Source organism: Colias croceus, chromosome 26, assembly GCF_905220415.1.
Source record: "Colias croceus chromosome 26, ilColCroc2.1".
In the NCBI taxonomy this organism is placed as follows: Eukaryota; Metazoa; Arthropoda; class Insecta; order Lepidoptera; family Pieridae; genus Colias; species Colias croceus.
In genome coordinates, this window is record NC_059562.1 from 3,890,197 (window position 1) to 3,909,576 (window position 19,380).

The 19,380-nt window shown below is 35.9% G+C and overlaps 1 protein-coding gene across 4 annotated transcripts in view; it reads left to right on the forward strand.

The window, feature by feature from the left end:
• Window positions 1-19,380, forward strand: part of LOC123703414 (catenin delta-2) — a 44,639-nt gene that overhangs the window by 19,327 nt on the left and 5,932 nt on the right. For all 4 annotated transcript variants that reach the window (XM_045651375.1, XM_045651378.1, XM_045651376.1 and 1 more), the window contains exons 3-16: window positions 7,402-7,522; window positions 8,678-8,800; window positions 9,322-9,459; window positions 9,862-9,950; window positions 10,154-10,298; window positions 11,044-11,140; window positions 11,320-11,508; window positions 11,798-11,979; window positions 13,521-13,680; window positions 16,781-16,970; window positions 17,452-17,543; window positions 17,944-18,116; window positions 18,463-18,604; window positions 19,070-19,242. In XM_045651375.1, coding sequence (XP_045507331.1) covers window positions 7,402-7,522; window positions 8,678-8,800; window positions 9,322-9,459; window positions 9,862-9,950; window positions 10,154-10,298; window positions 11,044-11,140; window positions 11,320-11,508; window positions 11,798-11,979; window positions 13,521-13,680; window positions 16,781-16,970; window positions 17,452-17,543; window positions 17,944-18,116; window positions 18,463-18,604; window positions 19,070-19,242 — 2,014 coding nt within the window. The remainder of the gene's footprint in view (window positions 1-7,401; window positions 7,523-8,677; window positions 8,801-9,321; window positions 9,460-9,861; window positions 9,951-10,153; window positions 10,299-11,043; window positions 11,141-11,319; window positions 11,509-11,797; window positions 11,980-13,520; window positions 13,681-16,780; window positions 16,971-17,451; window positions 17,544-17,943; window positions 18,117-18,462; window positions 18,605-19,069; window positions 19,243-19,380) is intronic.

The following is a 19,380-nucleotide window of genomic DNA, read 5'->3' on the forward strand; positions in this document are numbered from 1 at the left end:
GCTATTTAGTGGTTGCTGCAGGGTTCCGTTTTACACTATTATAGTTTGTAGTACAATTAGTGTGGTGCTCTGTCCGAAGGTTGTTTAACAATAAAGAGTTACTAGCAATTGCAGCAATAATGAAAAGTGGTCTTGAGAAAATAGGAAAAGCCGGATTGTAAACATCTATCTAATATTCCGAGAGGCGTTCCTTCATTTTGATCATTTCAATTATCATTATAAAAATTTCGAAGTTTACACATACATTGATATAATACCTACTACGTAGTAAGTAAGTATCTTTACACTTGAATTAGAAGATGATGATATGAAACATGATAAAGTTAATAAAAGGAAATAACTGGTTAATTAGCTTGCAAGTGAAACAAATTAGTTTGATGGTGTTGCACATGAAGCTGTTTCAATGATTGCAAATCAATGTTTGAGGGCTGAAAACGAGAACACTTGATGAAGCAATTCAAGTTTATGCCAACGAGAAAATGTATGCAAACGATCGAACTGGGACAAACGTGCGAAAATATTTTTCCTCATTGCTCTGTGAATATACATGTGTGTGACGGAATAATGGCTAATTGGGATATTGTTTTTGTGTGTGTTAGTGTAACACAACATGGGGTTAATTTAAAGCGAAACCGAATTACTGTAAAAGTAGTTTGCGAATGATAAACGGGATAATTAATGGACAATATAAAGAACAGTGGTTTAAATAACGTTTTAGTTCTCTTGTGAATAGAAAGGTTAGGGTAGCAATATTTACCTTATTTTGATGTCATCAAGCTTTTTGTTAGGACTACTTCAAGACAAGTTAGAATAATGATTCGGTCGATTCGCATGCATGAATTATAATTTTATGGATTTTATTTTGTGTGTGGCTTTTATCGAGTATATTCGTAAAACATTTTAGTATTTATAGTATTCACCCATTGAAAAAATATTCACCCTCGCGGTAAACCTTAATGGTAGAGGGTTTTAACATTAAATATTACAAAATAAATGATTCCTTTTTACATTTCTGTTTTTGTGACGTGTAGCGGATTATATGCGAAGTATTGTTATTACTTATTATAATAGATGTTAGGTACTACTATGTGATACAAACATAAATTATTATGTCTCCATAGAGCCGGTGTTGATCATTTCGAAATGCCGTAACATCACCCTGTTTGACAGTTTGCAGAATAGTTAATAATTTTGTGCTGCGATGAACGTTGAAATGTTTAGCTGGCTCCTGAAACTAGTTGGGAAGTGAATGAATATTGGAGTCGAGTCAGGTCTCAGTGTACCACCATTCGAGCGTCTCTTGTTCAGCTCAATCGATATTCCTGTCGCGAGATTCCTCAAGTCGTCGTGATGAAGTTATTACGTAATTGCATGGGATTATTTTTGCAAGGCTGTGGTTGGAATTGTATTTTAATACAATTTTAATTAAATGCTGGATTGTCTTAAAATACTTTGATGAGACTTTATGTTTCAAACTAAATGTTATTGAATGGTATTGGCGTGATCGTTCAGCAGTATATTTGATAACTGGTTAACTATTTATATATTTTTTAAAGAAAATATCTAAGAGCCAAGGAAATTACCTGTTAAAAAGCTACAGAAAATAAATATTTCAATTTAAAAGACAAAATATGTTAAACACTTTGCCGTAAATATTTAGACATAAGTTTGTTCCAATAAAACTGGACTACTTATCTCAAGCGGAAATCTCAATTAACAAATGTTAGAGTAGATTAAAGTTTAAAACGTGCAATCCGTACATGTTTTTCAGTGGGAAAAGTGTTGAGTTAGCACGCCTTAGTTTTGTTTGCGAATATGATCGATATCCTTCCTATACGCTCGTATGAAAATGAAAGGTACAATTCTATATCGCCTCATTTGATACGCCTGAAAGGGAATTTTATTGATGTATTGAAAACTACTTCAACTAGTAATAAATATAGGACGAAGAATATTATGCATAATGTTGAATAAAATGTTTTTGTATGGAACTTGGTTGAAAATTATAGTTGCTAGGTATTTATGATTTAAAAAGATAATATATATTTACCTACACTTTCTTTTGCACCAGCTCGTTTACCATAGACATACTTTTTAATCCATAAAGTTTTTTCATGGCAAAATGTAGTCTATGTGATATGTCCTTCTCCAATATTACTATTATTTTATTAGTCGGCAACTTCATCTAAATCAATTCAGTTATTAATGTTTTTAAATGTTGGTATTACATAAGTCTACATATTTTCTTACGTTACTCATTAAATTTAGAAAACAACTGGGTGCACAAAAGTGCTCCTGCTCAGAACGGGGTGCACAAGTGGAAATTAATTAAAACGACTAATTGCTTTTACAAACGCCGATAGTATAACTATATGCGGAAATCTCCATTGCCGGCGAGGTGTAAACAGTTGCGTGGATTAACGAGAGATGTTTACACGGCTGGTGGTGTGCAGCGGCCGTGTGTGATTACAGGAACTGAGGAATGTTTTGTTGGCGCTCGTGTCTATGTGGCTTTGTGTTCGATTGGATTTTATACAAATACTAGCTTACCGCCCGCGGCTTCGCCCGCTTTGTCTAAAACCTTATAAATTATATACTAAAACCTTCCTCTTCAATCACTTATATTAAAAAAACCGCATCAAAATCCGTTACGTAGTTTTAAAGATTTAGGCATACAAAGGGACATAGGGACAGAGAATGCGACTTTGTTTTATACTATGTGTTTAAGATTGAAACGTTGGGTCGTGGGATTGCAAGTAATGTAGTACATGCTTATATTTCGACGGGTTATATTCTAGGTTCAGGCTGTAAGTCTTTTGCCGTTGTACAAAGTACATATCAGGCAGCTACCGATTTTTTTTTCGTATCAAAATTGTTATTATCAAAGAACATGGCAAATCCCAGTGTTCCCAGTTTCCCAGTATAACTTTATTGGACGGATAAATTTTAACCAAGGATTGAAAAATCGGCCCTTAATGTGTTAGGTTGTTAGTTAGTTAGCCTTTTGCCGTTAGGGGATGCAGAAAAATGGCAATGCCTATTCACTAGAACTGACCAATTCAGTTCTAGTTACCTAAGGTAAATTATTAAAAAAATCTTGTATTGAAAGATATATTCCTCAAATGGATTTCGAATTGTGAGTTGTAATTTCAGGACATTATATATTTAAACAAGTAAAACGCGGTTCTTATTGTATTATATGTCCCAAATTCCCAACGTAAATGATGAGCAGCTTCATAGAACAAATTTATATAACGAAGGTATCTCGTCTAGATTATAATCTTGCTTGGTCTTAAAGAATTAAGAAGCTCAGGTGAGCCTTGGTTTTCTGTTAAATATTTAATTAAAGGCATAATGCCCGTGGTTTATAGCTAATTAGCGTTTTTCTTTGGTATTTAAAAGAGTTGAAAATCCAAGATCGATTGAGAGAAATAAATCCAATTAGAAACGACACTTTCTCGGCCGTTTGTCGGATGTGAGCCCGTTGCGCGTCCTGCCTCGATATTTTATGTTCTATTTCATTTTCCAAGTGTAAATATCTAAATATGTTCGATCATTCTAGGAACGGTTCATCCGCTAAATGGCCAGTGTTATACTTTGCGTAAACTACAATTATTTTCCATCTAATATGGTAAAAATATAACATTGTTTGAGCTATCAATTTCCTCATTTACTTCCTACAAAACGAAATAACATATTGTATTATGTATGTATAATTTACATGTTGCTAATTGCTAAAATTGTGCCAAAATATGTAACTATCCGGTGCAATTTGCGATCGTGACGTAAGCAATTTTTCACGTTATACCTATGTATGATTAGAAATGCTCTGAAATCAAAAATGTATTGAATACCTAACGATACTGATAACGATAATTTTTATGTAAGTATTATAAAATTTTATGTAGGGAAGTAATCTATTTTATCATATGATGCTACTGATACACGTTATAACGTTCAGCTAAAGCAGTTTTTAAATAGAATTTACCGCACAAGAGCATTGTCGCAAGAAATCCTTTGAGCGAACCTTTTACTTAACGCTTATTGTACTTACTTGCATGTTTGAATAAATGCACTAGAGGTTTAAGTGGAAATTAGGTCGTTGCATGCGGATGTCTAAAAATAATTGCAAATACGCAGTATTATCGACTCCACCTTTCAATTGATACGTGAAATCGATGATAATAATAGATAATTCATATTGGTAAAAAGTTTTAATTTTAAAATGGAAGTAAAACCTATTCTGTTGTATTTGATTTGGCTTGGTTGGTAGTGGCTCTGCCTTTCAAGCTAGAGGTCTTGGGTTCTTTTCCCACCCAGGGCAAATATTTGTGTGATGAACATAGATGTTTGCTCTGTGTCTGGGTGTTAATTATCAAATTAAGTATTTATTTAAAATTATATAACTATGTGTATGTTTATCAGCCATCTGGTTTCCATAACACAAGCGAAAGCTTAGTATGGGATTAGATCGTCCCGTGTGTGAAAAATTGTCCTAAAATATTTATTTATTTAATAATTAACTTAATAGGATGGAAGATAGTGTTCAAGTTACCGTAGACATATAGGTAAATAATTGAGTAAAATTGGAATCACTGCGATAATTCAGATTCTTTGGCGAATCGAAAACAATTTTCTAGGTTTACAGTTCGTTAAAACCTTGAAACGGAAAATGTTACGATTCGGCAAATTGCGTGCCGTAGGCGGATGCTAACAAAACAGAGTTGAATATAGATTGATTCCAAAATATACTTCGCGAATTACCTAATGCTGATGGTTTAATCATAAAACTGAAGTCTCGTATCCCCATTATACGAATACTAGCTGCTCCGCACTTCTGTTAGTCGTAGCGTGATGATATAATATAGCCTATAACCTTCCTCGATAAAAAAAGCTATCTAACACCGAAATAATTTTTCAAATCGGACCAGTAGTTCCCGAGATTAGCGCGTTCAAACAAACAAACAAACAAACTCCTCAGCTTTATAATATTAGTATAGATATAACATTATTGTTAGGTATGAGCAAGATACGTTTCACATCTGTTTCACGGATCGCTTTTCTTTGCGTGTAAGAACGTGAGCCTTCTTGCTTTGATAATAATTATTATTGTTGAAATATATTAAACTAGACACTAAAATAATTGGTTTTAGATAAACGCTACTTCCAGTTTACAGTGTCAATTATTTAGCAATTTGAAAACACTTTCTGTAAACTGAGAACGGATCGATTTCCAATAACCTTTATTGTATTAAAATTTTAATTAAGTTTATACTTGGGGGCTGTTAAGTTTACAGCCGTTTATTTTGTGTAGTTTTTGAATAGCCAATTAACAAGCTTTGTCGTTGACCCATTTTATAATATTTTACATTTTTAGTAATGCTGTAAAGTGCACAGTTTTTATGGTTAATTCTTATCGTTGCATACCTTAAAAAAATCAGGCTTTTATAAGAGAAATATGCGACAAGTATGCGACTTTTTGGCATTCTGTTGGTAATATTATAAGCATAGTTACTAGCTGACTCGCAAACCATATGCCAGGACAACCTTATCACTTACGTATACAAATAATTTTCAATCTATTCTCTACATAGACGAGACTCTTGATTACCAAATTTGGTCCAATTTTTATATTAAACAATAAACACACATTCAAATCACTGAACACAACACGTGTTAAAACCACGTACGAGTCATATGTAAACAAGCTCTTTGAATAGCTGACGCGTTGTTTATTTAAAATAAACAACGTTTTTTCTAAACCATTTGTGGTTTCGCTGATACATGCTGTCTGTGAACAAATAAGATTACTATTTGTTTGTATCGATTTATCCTATTGTTTAGGGTTATTAGAGTCAGATGTTGATGGGAGTTATATTTTGGTTGTTTATGTATTTATTAGATTTTCGTATTTGAAAGATAATGATCCAAGATAGATATCGTATTTCATAACTCTCATGAATTGCGAAAAAATAATAGCATACCTATCACAGGTAATAGATTATTATTTGTTTAATATTCACAGCCCACACTGTTCTGAGAAGGTTTATTTGCTTTCATCTAAAATAAATATATCTATTGAAGCGTGATTAAGATAATATTTATCGTATACTTAATGAAAATAATAAAATTATAGTATGTTCTCAGTTCCGAAATTCAACTAAAAAATATTATAGTAGTAAATGATTGTAATGTTTACGTTTAAGATATATGGTCCATAATCTTTAACGGCTTCCGCGCGGTCGTTCATCATTACACTTTTATTAGCACTTTTGATCTGTAAAGTAATTGGAGTTCCATAAAACGGCCACATGGGCAATATCAGGCGGCGCTATAGTTAGGGAATTTTAAATGTGACTCGGATTTTAAAATTAAATAAGTTTTTACAACATGAATTGACTTCCTTTTTATATTTTTCTATGCCTCAAAGAGTAAAAATACATATATATGATGTAAAGTAACGACGCTATTTGAGACGAATAAACATCAAGACGCAAACCTGCTCTGCATAGATAATGTTGTGCTAACTTCTAAAATTTCTTGCTCAACGCGATCAACTAAGTCCTTTTGATACATAGGTACCCTAAATGTTTTTGCGCGCTGATTTATTACAACAGTAAAACAGCATGAAGGCTTAAACTTGGCACATGTAGAAAATCTCACTTCCAGTATTTGACTTATCGTATTACTACATTACTCGAGTCGTTGGCGTAGTCGTATCGTAAGCGTATCGTCTACAAGCGGAGTACGAAGCCAACACCACGTTCAATGTTAAAATCAGCACACGATATAGAGACGTCTTGTATATGAATTCTTATGATACAAGATGTCTTATGTCTAGTGTGCGAAGGGGGTTGGCTCTGCTGGCTCTTACACTATACCCGACGCACGGCTAGACGCGCTGACTCCCGCGACCGCGTAGGTAATTGATTCATTAAACTTGTGACGCGAATTGGTTTTAATCGATCGAGTTGTTCGAGAGCTACGTCAACGTTAATTGAATTTCCCCGTGATATGGAGGCTCGATAAATGATTTATGGTGTGGCCGTTTCGTGTTCCATTATTTATACTGGCTGTCACTATTCTTTGATTTCAATGGTCAATCAAATTGGAATTAGCTTCAATGTTTGGGTTTCGTCTTTTAATTTATACATTCGTACATTCGTACCTAAATATTCTTCCTTATGATTTATGGGTTTTTAAACGGTGATCATCTGTTAGAATGTCTAATGGCTTGCTGCTACTATGCCTTTTGAAGTCATCGACCATAATAATTATCACCTGCCACAGATTAGGAATAATGGATGCCTTTGACCTATACTTCTCTGATGATTCTTGTACTTATACTTCTCTTCTCCCCTTTATAAGAAAGACAATAATGTTTTTTATGTATTGTTACAGTAACGGACCGGTGGAAGGCGCGTATGGTCCACAACACAGCCCCGTGTCGCGGTCGGACGCCTCGACCGAGGACGCGGAGCTCTCTGCTGCGCTTGCGCATCAACACCATCTCGCTATGCAGGTCTGTATGACAATATTGTATATAATATAATTATTTTAAACGGGGAGGTATTATACCCTGTGGAATCTACTGTTTTTCTTGGTTTGACACTAGATGAGAAGCTACAATGGGGGGCCCATATTACCACCACCGCTGCTAAGCTCAGCTCAGCTGCATATGCAGTGAGAAGAATAAGGCATCTCACCGATGAAGAGACGGCTAGATTGGTTTACTTTAGCTACTTTCATAGCATTATGTCCTATGGAATTCTACTATGGGGCAGGGGTGCAGATATAGAAACTATATTTATACTACAGAAAAGAGCCATACGCTCTATATATAATTTGCGTGCTCGAGACTCACTAAGAGATCTCTTTAAGAATACTGGTATCCTTACTGTACCGTCGCAGTATATATTTAATAATATTTTATATGTACACAATAACGCTTATTTACACACAAAAGTAGGAGATAGACATTGTTATGACACAAGAAACAGAAATAAAATTGAAATTCCATTTTTCCGGCTAAGTTAAAAAATTTATTTATGGGTCAAGGTATACGCTTTTACAACAGAATTCCTCATAATATTAAAGAGTTCAGTAGTTCTAAATTTAAAACTTATATAAAAAATGTACTTATTCAGAGAGCCTATTACAGTATTAAGGAATATATGGACGATAAAAACCCATGGAGGGTTGTCGCGTAAAAACCACAGGACAGTTCTTTGGCATATTATGATTATAATGTACATATAACACATATAATGTATTTTGTAAAATTAAATTGTAAAACTGACATGATTAAAAAGAGCAACTATGGAGTTTCTTGCCGATTCTTCTCCGTAGATACTGCTTTCCGAATCGGTGGTAAATGTTAAAATATGTAATGACGTTTCAAAAGTGCTTCTAAAAGAAGTCTAATTGAATAAATAAATGTTTGAGTTTGAGTTTGAAAATATGACAATGATTGAAAGCTGATTAAATTCGCTGATGGCAGTGGTTCCTTTAGTCCAGAAATCGGTCCCTTCCGAGCCAGAAATCGGTCTAAATTCCACTTGCCTAGCAAAAACTTTATTTTCTCTGATATCTGTGGCCTAAAGAGCGGTAGGAAAGCGAGCCAAAACAGTAAGGAATTCTTTTATACAAAGTTATATTTGGCAAATATCTCTTGTAGGCCGGAGAATATCCAGTGGGCGGAGGCGTGGAGGCGGAGTACAGCCAGTACGTGTCGTCGCCGGCGGCCCACTACAATCATATGGGACACCTTACAATGGCGCCTTCGCAGAAGTACCCTCATGTAATTATTATTTTACCTCAAACGTAATTAATATTTATGTGTCTCTTGTATCACAAAATCTTTCACAATCACAGTATTTAATACAATTGTGTACAAAAACAACAAATGACATTTGTTACTCTGTGTAAGACGTTTAAAACAAACCTAGCTATGCGTTTTTAAATAAATAACAATTACACACAGCACTTACCTTTACTTACTTGGTTAAATGCATTTTTTTTAATAAAACTTGCCTATGCATGCAATCTCAACAGTTTTAAAAATGACAAACATTACATTAAAATAAAAAATGTGTGCGTGTACTAGTGTACACACGTAAGAAGTGAAACTCCTTGACCTTATTTTTCAAAAAATAATTGACTATATGCAACTGTACAGAAATACGTCGAATCACGCGTGGAAGGGATAAGAAAAAGATGGCGCGTAACGGAAAAATGTCACGCGTAACGAAAAAATGTTACACTAATTTTTTTTTCAACCCCGATAAAGAAGTTTCACTTCAATAAACTTGTTTTCTGCAGGTGATGGAAGCGGTGTCTGTGGGCGGCGGGTACGCGGGCGCGGGCGGCGCGCACTACGGCACGTACGCGCACTACGGCGCCGCATATCCGGCGCAGCCGTACCTCGTCGATACGCAGATGCCGCCGTATATGACGCAGGTAGGGTAGTAGGGTTTTGGCTATAGACTGTGTATTTTTTGGAGAATAATTCTTTTGAAGTACAATTTTCCTTTAAAACAACTTTAAAGTTACAGTAATTGAATGTATTGATAGGAGACATTCAAGAACTTATTACAGTGTAATTTAACTTATTTCCATTTAAATATTTGCACACCCAGATAGTGGGTATGGGAATACATTCTAATTTATTAGCGTTATAACATTGTAATAATAACATCTATGTTTGTAACTACATTCTTGCAAATATGTAAATGTAATTTGAACTTGAATTTTAATTTGAGGTTTTATTTTTGCAACATCGAAGCTGGTCATTCAAATTTTTAAGCTCAGAATGTAAAAATCTAAATAGAAAGATATTAATTAATTAAACATTATTTTCAGGAATATGTCGAAGGCGGCGGTAGCGCATCGCCCCGCAGCGCGTCGCCTGGGGCCCTCCCACCTCAACACAATTTACATCTACAACAAAGGTATATTTCGTTGCATTCATTATATATTTGTTTATTTAAAATAAAGCTTCACTGCCCAAAAATAAATATGTTTTTTCTCTATACCATAAAACAATAATATGTCAAAGTCAATTAAAACTCTTTCATACTTCATTCAATCATTTTTAAATATACAAACTTTGCAAGATACTTAGCAATTAAGAATTAACAATTAATTGTATCAGATACGACTCGTCATCCCTCGAGCAACTGGGGCGGCACTACTGCGTGACGTCACCGCGCGGCGAGTACGCGGCGGACGCGTACTCGTACCAGCACTACCCGCCCGCCATCGACCCGCACCACCCGCACCCCGCGCAGCCCTTCAAGGTATACATACATACAAATACATTATACCCACCTGTGCGCACACATATACGGACATGTGCACGCACACATATACGTCAAAGTACACGCACACCTATGCACGTACACATACGAGCGTGTGTGTGCGTGCACGCACACTTTAGTACTCAAGTAAACATTAAGTTATAGCAGCACATACTTGTACGTGCTGCGATAAGTAACTTAATTTAATACGACGATACATATTATACGATCTAGGTTTTATGTTGCGTAAGTGTTTTCTTATCCACTACCAAAATAAAAACATATTTTTTTTAATTAAATTTGTTTCTTTTATGTGTGCTTACTTGTAAATAATATAATAATGTAACTTTTGGTTGCTAATTAAGTACTATAAGTGTCCCAATTAAAATTTGAATAATATTTTTTTCTTACACGAAGTTTGCTATTTCAAAGTTTCATTACCAACTTGTATTTTTAACCGACTTCAAAAAAAGGAGGAGGTTATCAATTCGGCCGGTATGTTTCTTTTTTTTATGTATGTACACCGATTACTCCGAGGTGTCTGAACCGATTTACGTGATTCTTTTTTTGTTCGATGCGGGATGGTGTCGAATTGGTCCGATAAAAATTTTATTCGGATAGGCCCAGTAGTTTTTATTTTATGAGCATTTTTGTCTGTTATGTGTAAATGTTGCAAGTGCAAGTTTGAAGTCGGTTGTTTTTAACGCAGTTATATAGACTTGTAATTGATATACATTTGTTACAGGATTCCCAAAATGGCCTGAGTTTAGGTAGTACCGGGGGTCAATCTATGTACGGCGATGAGGAAGAACTGCAGAAACAAATGGCGGGGATGGCGTTAGGTGTGTTCAATTTAAATGCATATTCCTTGTTATAAATTTGCCCGAAAATAAAAATATTATGCAATGGGTTTAAAAATGATTTTTTAATAACTGTCTTGTTTTTACGGCGAGTATGTACTCTCGCTATATGATTGTTTGTATAATATGTATAAGAAAATTTTAAAAACAATTTCCTCCAGTCCACGGTGGTGTAGGCGTGGGCGTGGGGCGGGAGGAGGGCGGAGGCCTACAGTGGCGCGACCCTAACCTGCCCGAGGTGATCGGCTTCCTGAACTCGCCGTCCGACGTCGTGAAGGCCAACGCGGCGGCCTACCTGCAGCACCTCACATACATGGACGACCCGAACAAGCAGAAGACTAGGAGCTTGGGTATGTTAAAAACCTTTTTAATAAATTAAATTTACAATGCTAAATTAAAAAATTAAATTTACATTGTCAGAAATTTGTTTATGCCATAAATAAAATATTTCATTGTAAGTATCAATTTTAAAATTATTTTTCTGTAAGTATAATTAACTTAACATAACTCATGCGGCGCGTTACGCAACCTCTCCTTAACTTCATTCTCGAACCCTTATTATTCAAACACATACTTCTATTTAATTACATACTTTAATATGTTTGTATATCACTCATAATATATTTCCGTCACCCGCAGGCGGCATACCGCCGCTAGTGCGTCTAGTGTCCCACGAGAACCCGGAGGTATCGCGTAACGCATGCGGTGCGTTACGCAACCTCTCGTACGGGCGTCAGAACGACGAGAACAAGCGGGCGATACGCGACGCCGGCGGGATACCGTCGCTGATGGCGCTGCTCTGCCGCACTTCGGATATGGAGGTGATGTATTGATGCTTATGTACTAAATTATTTATTAAGCGTTACGTGACACTTGACATTTGACACTTAGCTCTTAACACTTGACACTTGACAAAACATACTTGACACTACGCAAGACACTTAACTCTTTGCACTCAACACTTTACACTTAGCACTTGACACTTTTATATGATTCTGAAAATATATTGTACGAAAGTGTGCTATTTTTTCGTTACAACGGAGATGGATTTTATTAATACCTTCATTATGTGGCATTATTCTATTTTATATCTTATTTTAAGTGAAAACATATTGACTATCAATCTAGAAAAAACCAAATACTTAACCTTCTCATTGTATAAGTGTTCACAGCCAAGAGAACTCGAAATAACAGCACATATGTGTGATACTTTTAACTATATACAAAAAAACCATTCGTGCCAGTGTAGAAAATTAGAAAGTGCTTCAGCTATAAAATACCTAGGTGTGTACTTGGATAACCAGTTAACATGGAAGCATCATATTCAAACTCTGGCTTCACGCGTTCGGAAACTTATGGTAATATTTAGGAAGCTTCGCGAAATCGCTGACATTGACATCCTAAAAAAAGTATATTTTGCCATTTGCCAATCAATATTGGGATATTGTATTCAAGTGTGGGGCGGAGCTGCAAAAACTCACATGCTCAAAATTGAAAGAGCGCAACGAGCCGTTCTCAAAGTGATGATGGCCAAGCCAATTTTCTACTCAACTTCCACGCTATACAATGAATGTAAACTTCTCTCTGTCAGAAAACTTTTTATATTAGACTGTATTCTAGACACCCATAACCTATCAGCTCGAAATACAAACCTAACGGAAAAAAGACGCAACTATAAAATCTTCGACTTACCTTTAGTTCATACTGTAGCAGCCAAACGTTGTAAAGCCTATATGGGTCCTTTTCTCTATAACAAACTTAATAAAATTTTGAATATCCACAACTTGACGTCTTTTAGCCTTAAATATAAAATCACAAACATGCTACTCACCTTATCATATGTGGAAACAGAAGAATTTATAAAATGAGCAGATGATTATAAATATTGTATAAGAATTGAAATTTTACAAGACTAATGTGTTGCAAAGATAATCTATATAAAGCTCTCATTTCACGCATACTTACCCATGTAAACTCACGCACAATGTTATAACTATAGAAACAAACAACACACACTAACACACACACACACACACATACACACACACACACACACACACATACACACACGCACACACAAACTTTTACACACGTTATAATGCTGGCACTATGTCTAAAGGAGTGGAAAGCGTCGATCGACTATAGCACAGGTCTAGTACCTAGTTTAGTCGATCGTCGTGTCTTTTATTATGTAACTATTTATAATGTGTGTATAAATAAACGTTTTTTCATTTCATTTCATTTCATTCGCATAGCATTACAGATTTGTCTTTTTCCATAAAATTTTTAAACACTAAACACCTTAAACAAATAATAACACATGTTGTATCATTACATTAGCAATATAACTTTTTGTTTACAGGTTAAAGAATTAGTAACGGGAGTGATATGGAACATGTCATCGTGCGAAGACCTCAAGCAGTCGATCATAGACGACGCGGCGCAAGTAATCGTCAACAAAGTGATCATACCGCACTCTGGATGGCATCCCACTAACCCGGGGGATACGTATTGGTCTACGGGTATGTTTGATTGAATATATATTTTTTTGTGTATAAAATATCTACCCAAAAAAATTTGGAATAAAAAAAATTGCAACTTTTGTATTTATTAAGAACATTTAAAAATGAGCTGTTAGTGTTCAATGTTAATGTTGAATCTTTATTTAAATCGTCGCTTGAATATTATTTGAATTTATATTATATTTTTTAAATTAAGGTTCCACAAAACAGAATGTAAACTAATAAATACCAGAATTACAAGAATAAAATCAAATTCAATAAATTTGCATAGTGTTTGTATGACATTCCGTCAGTTTTGAAGCTAAAATGTGACAAATTTTCGAAAAATTCGATCACCAAGCGAGATTCGAAATTGTGTCTTTTGCCTTACCGGGCGAGGCGGACGCCTGACTGCTCCGTCACTCGTAATCTCGCCAGAGCAATCGAATTTATTCCGTTCTTTCGGTTTTATGTGTCTTTGGGTCAGCTTAAATGTGTACAAAATCAACGTAATAAAATTTGTACTATAATATATTGTGTTGTAGTGTTCCGCAATCGATGTACAGGTCAATTAAGGAAAGCTGGCATGTTCACAGTACTCACACTTATGCAATTTCACTTACAGTATGTTCAAAAATAAATGCGACTCTAGTTTCATTTTAGACTTGAATTGTAAAATGGGTGCGTTGTAGATAAATATCTATACATATAATAAATCTGTAGAAGGGTCAATTCTGTACATTGAAAATATTGAAAAAATAACTAGCAGGGGGTGTTACTGGATCGATACCAAACCCAAATATGTGATTAAAAAAATTTTTGTCTGTCTGTCTGTCTGTCTGTCTGTCTGTATGTGAAGACATCACGTGAAAACTACCGGTTCGATTTCGATGAAACTTGGTATAATTATACCTTATTATCCTGGGCGTAAAATAGGATACTTTTTATCCTGGAAAAATACGTAGAAAAAAAATTAATCTCAATTTTTCAGTTATCCATAGACGTTGTTCTGTAGTAGGTACCGCGAACACACGTTGCGTATTATTATAGGCCTAGCCGTATTTGGGTCCATAGATATTTATAAGATGTCATTGTCCGAGTTACTCAAAATGGAGAAATAAACCATCCACGCAAAGACCGACATCCGCGCGGACGGAGTCGCGGGCGGAAGCTAGTATGCAAATATAATTATGAAAGCTCTCATAATTTACCTGTAAAATTATAATTTAAAAGTAAATCAATTGATGAACTTAATTATTTATTCTAAAAATAATCAATTGGATAAAAGTATTAATAATCATTCAATTATCAAATAATAATTAAATTTCAGGTCACAAAAACAATACAAATAACACGTGCGCTCACTCCCAAGTCCCAACACACGGATGGTTGTTTTGATAATGATTTAAATAACGGACGTCTTCTGCAGTTGCGGAGCAGTCTTGTCCTGACTTTGGTCGAGTAAAAATATCTAAGAAATATTATTGTAGCGACACCTCGCTCTGAATCGCGCAAGCGAAATGTTTTCGCTACAGAGATATATATACAACTTTCCGACATCATCCATCGGGGCCTTTACGGCCGGCCAGTCGAGTTGACTGGTCGAGGATCCTCCCTTTTTCGATGGAGGAATTCCACCTTCCTTCCTCCACATTATATATTTTGTAGTAAGTACGTAATAATACGCGCTAACAAATATATGTTACATGTTTATTGTATAATTTTCACACTATTGGTTTTAAACTCAAACTCAAACATATAACAAACATATAGTATAAATACTATTAGACTTCTTCTAGAAGCACTTTTGAATCGTCATAACAGTTTAACAGTTTTAACATTTACCACCAATTCAGAAAGCAGTATCTATAGAGAAGAAGAAAAATCTATTTAATCATAATCGTAATCTTCTACTTCACTGAAACTTTCATCGCTCGAAGAACTCGATGTTTCGCCGTCGGAATTTCTTAATGTTATTTATTATAAATGAGTCAGTGTAATTATCTACTTTTGGTTCTAATTGAATATATTTTTCCTCATGTTCTAGCGTCTTTCTCCAAACGTCACTAAACATATCCAGACTAATGGCATTTGCTTCCTTTCTAAATAATTCTTCCACAGTTTTCAAGTTAAAGTTCACATTTTGTGATGCTCTTTAATTATGCCCCATAGCATAGTAACTTTATTGGGTTGAGTTCTGGATGGTACGGTGGAAGGCGCAATACACTATGTCCATGATCTTTGAGGATTGCATCAAGTAAAAATTGTGTATAGTTTGGCTTATTTTTTTAATAATGTGGATAACTTTGATTATTAATTAGTAATTTGATTTTTGAAAAAAAAAATGCCGATTTTAGTCAAAATTTATATTTTTCTAACAAGATCCTTATCATCCCAATTTCCACCTTGGTGAGAAAAATTGACATTTCTAATGAAAATGAACAAAAAATTAAATGATTTTATTAAATACTGTAAAATAGTATATAATTCTTCCATTTACTGTATCACAAAATTCTTCATAGATTTTTAGATATTCGTACTACACCAATTACATCACCCTGTATTTATAAACAATTGCAAAATATGACACATACATAGGCCGGGAGATACTGACACAAAATTTCGGGTCATTTGTAACAGAATGGCGGTTCTACAGAGGTCTTATTACGCAATGACAAAAAGAAAAATGATGGTCAGAACGCTGGTACCGGTGGACTAGTCGCGTGGGCGTAAGTCACACTCGTCGGATAAGTAAGACCCCTCTAGACCGCCATCCTGTTACAAATGACCCGAAATTTTGTGTCAGTATCTCCCGGCCTAACATGTGCAATGTGTAAATGTGTTGACGTTCCAGCTCTTCTTAATATACCTATAATAAAATTTCTATTTACTTTATTATATTATTAAGCTATTGCATAGCTTCTATCGCGGGACTTGAGCGCGGGGACCGAATCGAGAAATTCCGTAACGAAAAAACCTCACGCTCCCCACGGGGACGGGCGGAGGTGTGGCTTGAAGGCATAGCATGCAATAGTTTTACCGCGGCAGTCCCCGAGTGCCACACATCTTTTATTTTATTTTAATTTCTATTTACATTATTAAATATAATATTGTGTGGCAGTGTTCCGCAACGCATCGGGCGTGTTGCGTAACGCGTCGTCGGCGGGCGAGTACGCGCGGCGGCGGCTGCGGTCGCTGGGCGGGCTGGCGGAGGCGCTGCTGCACGCGGTGCGCGCCGCGCTCAGCGCCAACGCGATCGGCACCAAGATCGTCGAGAACTGCGTGTGCGTGCTGCGCAACCTGTCCTACCGGTCAGTACACACATACACAGACATACACATTACACACACATATACATGTGCACGAAAACACGTATGCATTGGCGAGAAAGCACGAACAAAATACGAATACATATGCACACGCACACGTGTAGCGTGCACATACGCATACACGCACATGTGACGCGTGCACGTATGTAATCGTGCGGGCAAATAACAAATAGAACTGTGTGCAGCGTACATACCGCTGCGCAAATATACACACGTACAATGTACACGATGATGTGAAACATACACGCACGTGAAAACATGTATGCGTACACAACGAGCGCACGCACAGTGCACACGTAACTCATAATTACATGCGGCATATTTGTGCGGGTAAGCATGTACAATGTACGTCTGCATGCTGCGGACCGCTACGCGAACATATTACAGTCTTGTTTCAATATGTAAAGAAAGTATAAAGATGATAACAAAAGATAGGAAGTAATAATAATAAACGTTATTGTAGGTGTCAAGAGATAGAAGACCCACTGTACGACACGAGAGCGCCGCCCACACAGTCCACGGGACAGGCGCGGATACAGGCGAGCGCTTCCAAAGGTAAACATATAATTTTAATGAAAAACATAAAATACGTTGATTTAGCAAAAAATACTTTACACGCTTATCTTTAAAATCTTAGAGTTGGAATAATTACAAAAACAATAAAAAGTGAAAAACACTATAAATTCAACAAGTGGCTTTCGTTTAGCGTAACGTTTGATAGAATAGATTATGAATGTATGAGATTGACGTAAGCTGTAATATTACAGCTTACGTCAATCTATTACAGCTTACGTCAATCTCATACATTCATAATCTATTCTATCAAACGTTACGCTAATAGAAAGCCACTTGTCTAGGGGGGCAGAAACAAAGATTCCTGTTTATTTCAAATGATACATTTTAATTGAAATAACAGCAATATGATTTCGTTGTATATAAGTTTGTTTCACCCTAGGCGAGAATCTAGGCTGTTTCGGCGGCAGTAAGAAGAAGAAAGAGGGCTCCTCGTCCAACTCTACGAGTCCACTCGGCAAAAATGATTCGGATACACAGCCTATGGAAACGGGGACTAATTCACAGTTGGGGTATAGTGTACCGAAGGGAACTGAAATGCTGTGGTCGCCTGAGGTTTGTCAAATATTATTTTTGCGTTAAAAAAGAAATAATAATGCTATAAACATCGTGTAATGAATTGCCTTGACATGTTCATTGTTTTAATTGCTCATACTTAACATAATTGAAAATATTTCAAATTCAATATTAATATAATAAACATTGTTCAGAGTGTCATAACGTTCCAACTGACGAATCATAAGTTCTTGTAAAAGCTTAGATGAATAAAAAATGTTTTTGCGTTGAGTTTGAGCGTAAATAAATATCATTTGTTTGTTTGTTTTGTTTTTATATGCCAAATCAGATATTACAATTAATTCGGTTCTTTTTATTATTTTTAACCTAATTTAATTTTCTACAGGTGGTACCTTTATACATGGCGTTGTTACAAACTTGTTCGAACCCGGAGACCCTAGAAGCGGCGGCCGGCGCGTTACAGAACTTGGCGGCTTGTTATTGGCAACCCTCTATTGATATACGGGCAGCTGTTAGGAAAGAGAAAGGTAATATCATTGGGTACATATTTGTTATTTATTTGTTTATAAATAAATACAATTGCGCTCAAAACGTGTGCGTGACAAATCTTGCCACCGCGCAATGGCGTGACTAAATTTATTTCAGTCATGCAACTGAAATTGTACCTTATTTAAATATTGCATTTGCACTGTCGCTACTCGCTCATCTAATTTTGAACCTTATTTTAATACTGAAAGGGCTTTATTTTGATTGTATTCATTTTTTATGATATTGAATTTATAACATTGAATGCATTTGCACTGTAGCACAACTGATATTGAACCTTATTTAAATATTGCAATGGCCCAATTTTTATTAACTTACTTTTTACTCGTATAAGCGGCTTTCGGGTGCGTTCTTTCTCTTTTATTTTACGTAATATTTGAATAAGGCGTTTTATAGGCAGTTTTTAGGGCATTTGTAGTGAATTAAAACTGACTTTCCCTCTCCAGGTCTACCGATCCTCGTGGAACTGCTCCGCATGGAAGTAGACCGCGTGGTGTGCGCGGTGGCGACTGCATTACGCAACCTCGCCATCGACCAGCGGAACAAGGAGCTCATCGGCAAGTACGCGATGCGCGATCTCGTGCAGAAGCTGCCGAGCGGCAACCAGCAGCACGATCAGGTTAGTGTGTGCGTAGCTTAAGTCGAGAGTGTGAACGTAGCTTAAGTGGAGTGTGTGGATATAGCTTAAGTGGAGAGTGTGGACATAGTGCAAGTGGAGTATGTGAGTGCTGCATTATGAGTAAAGTGCATAAAGTTA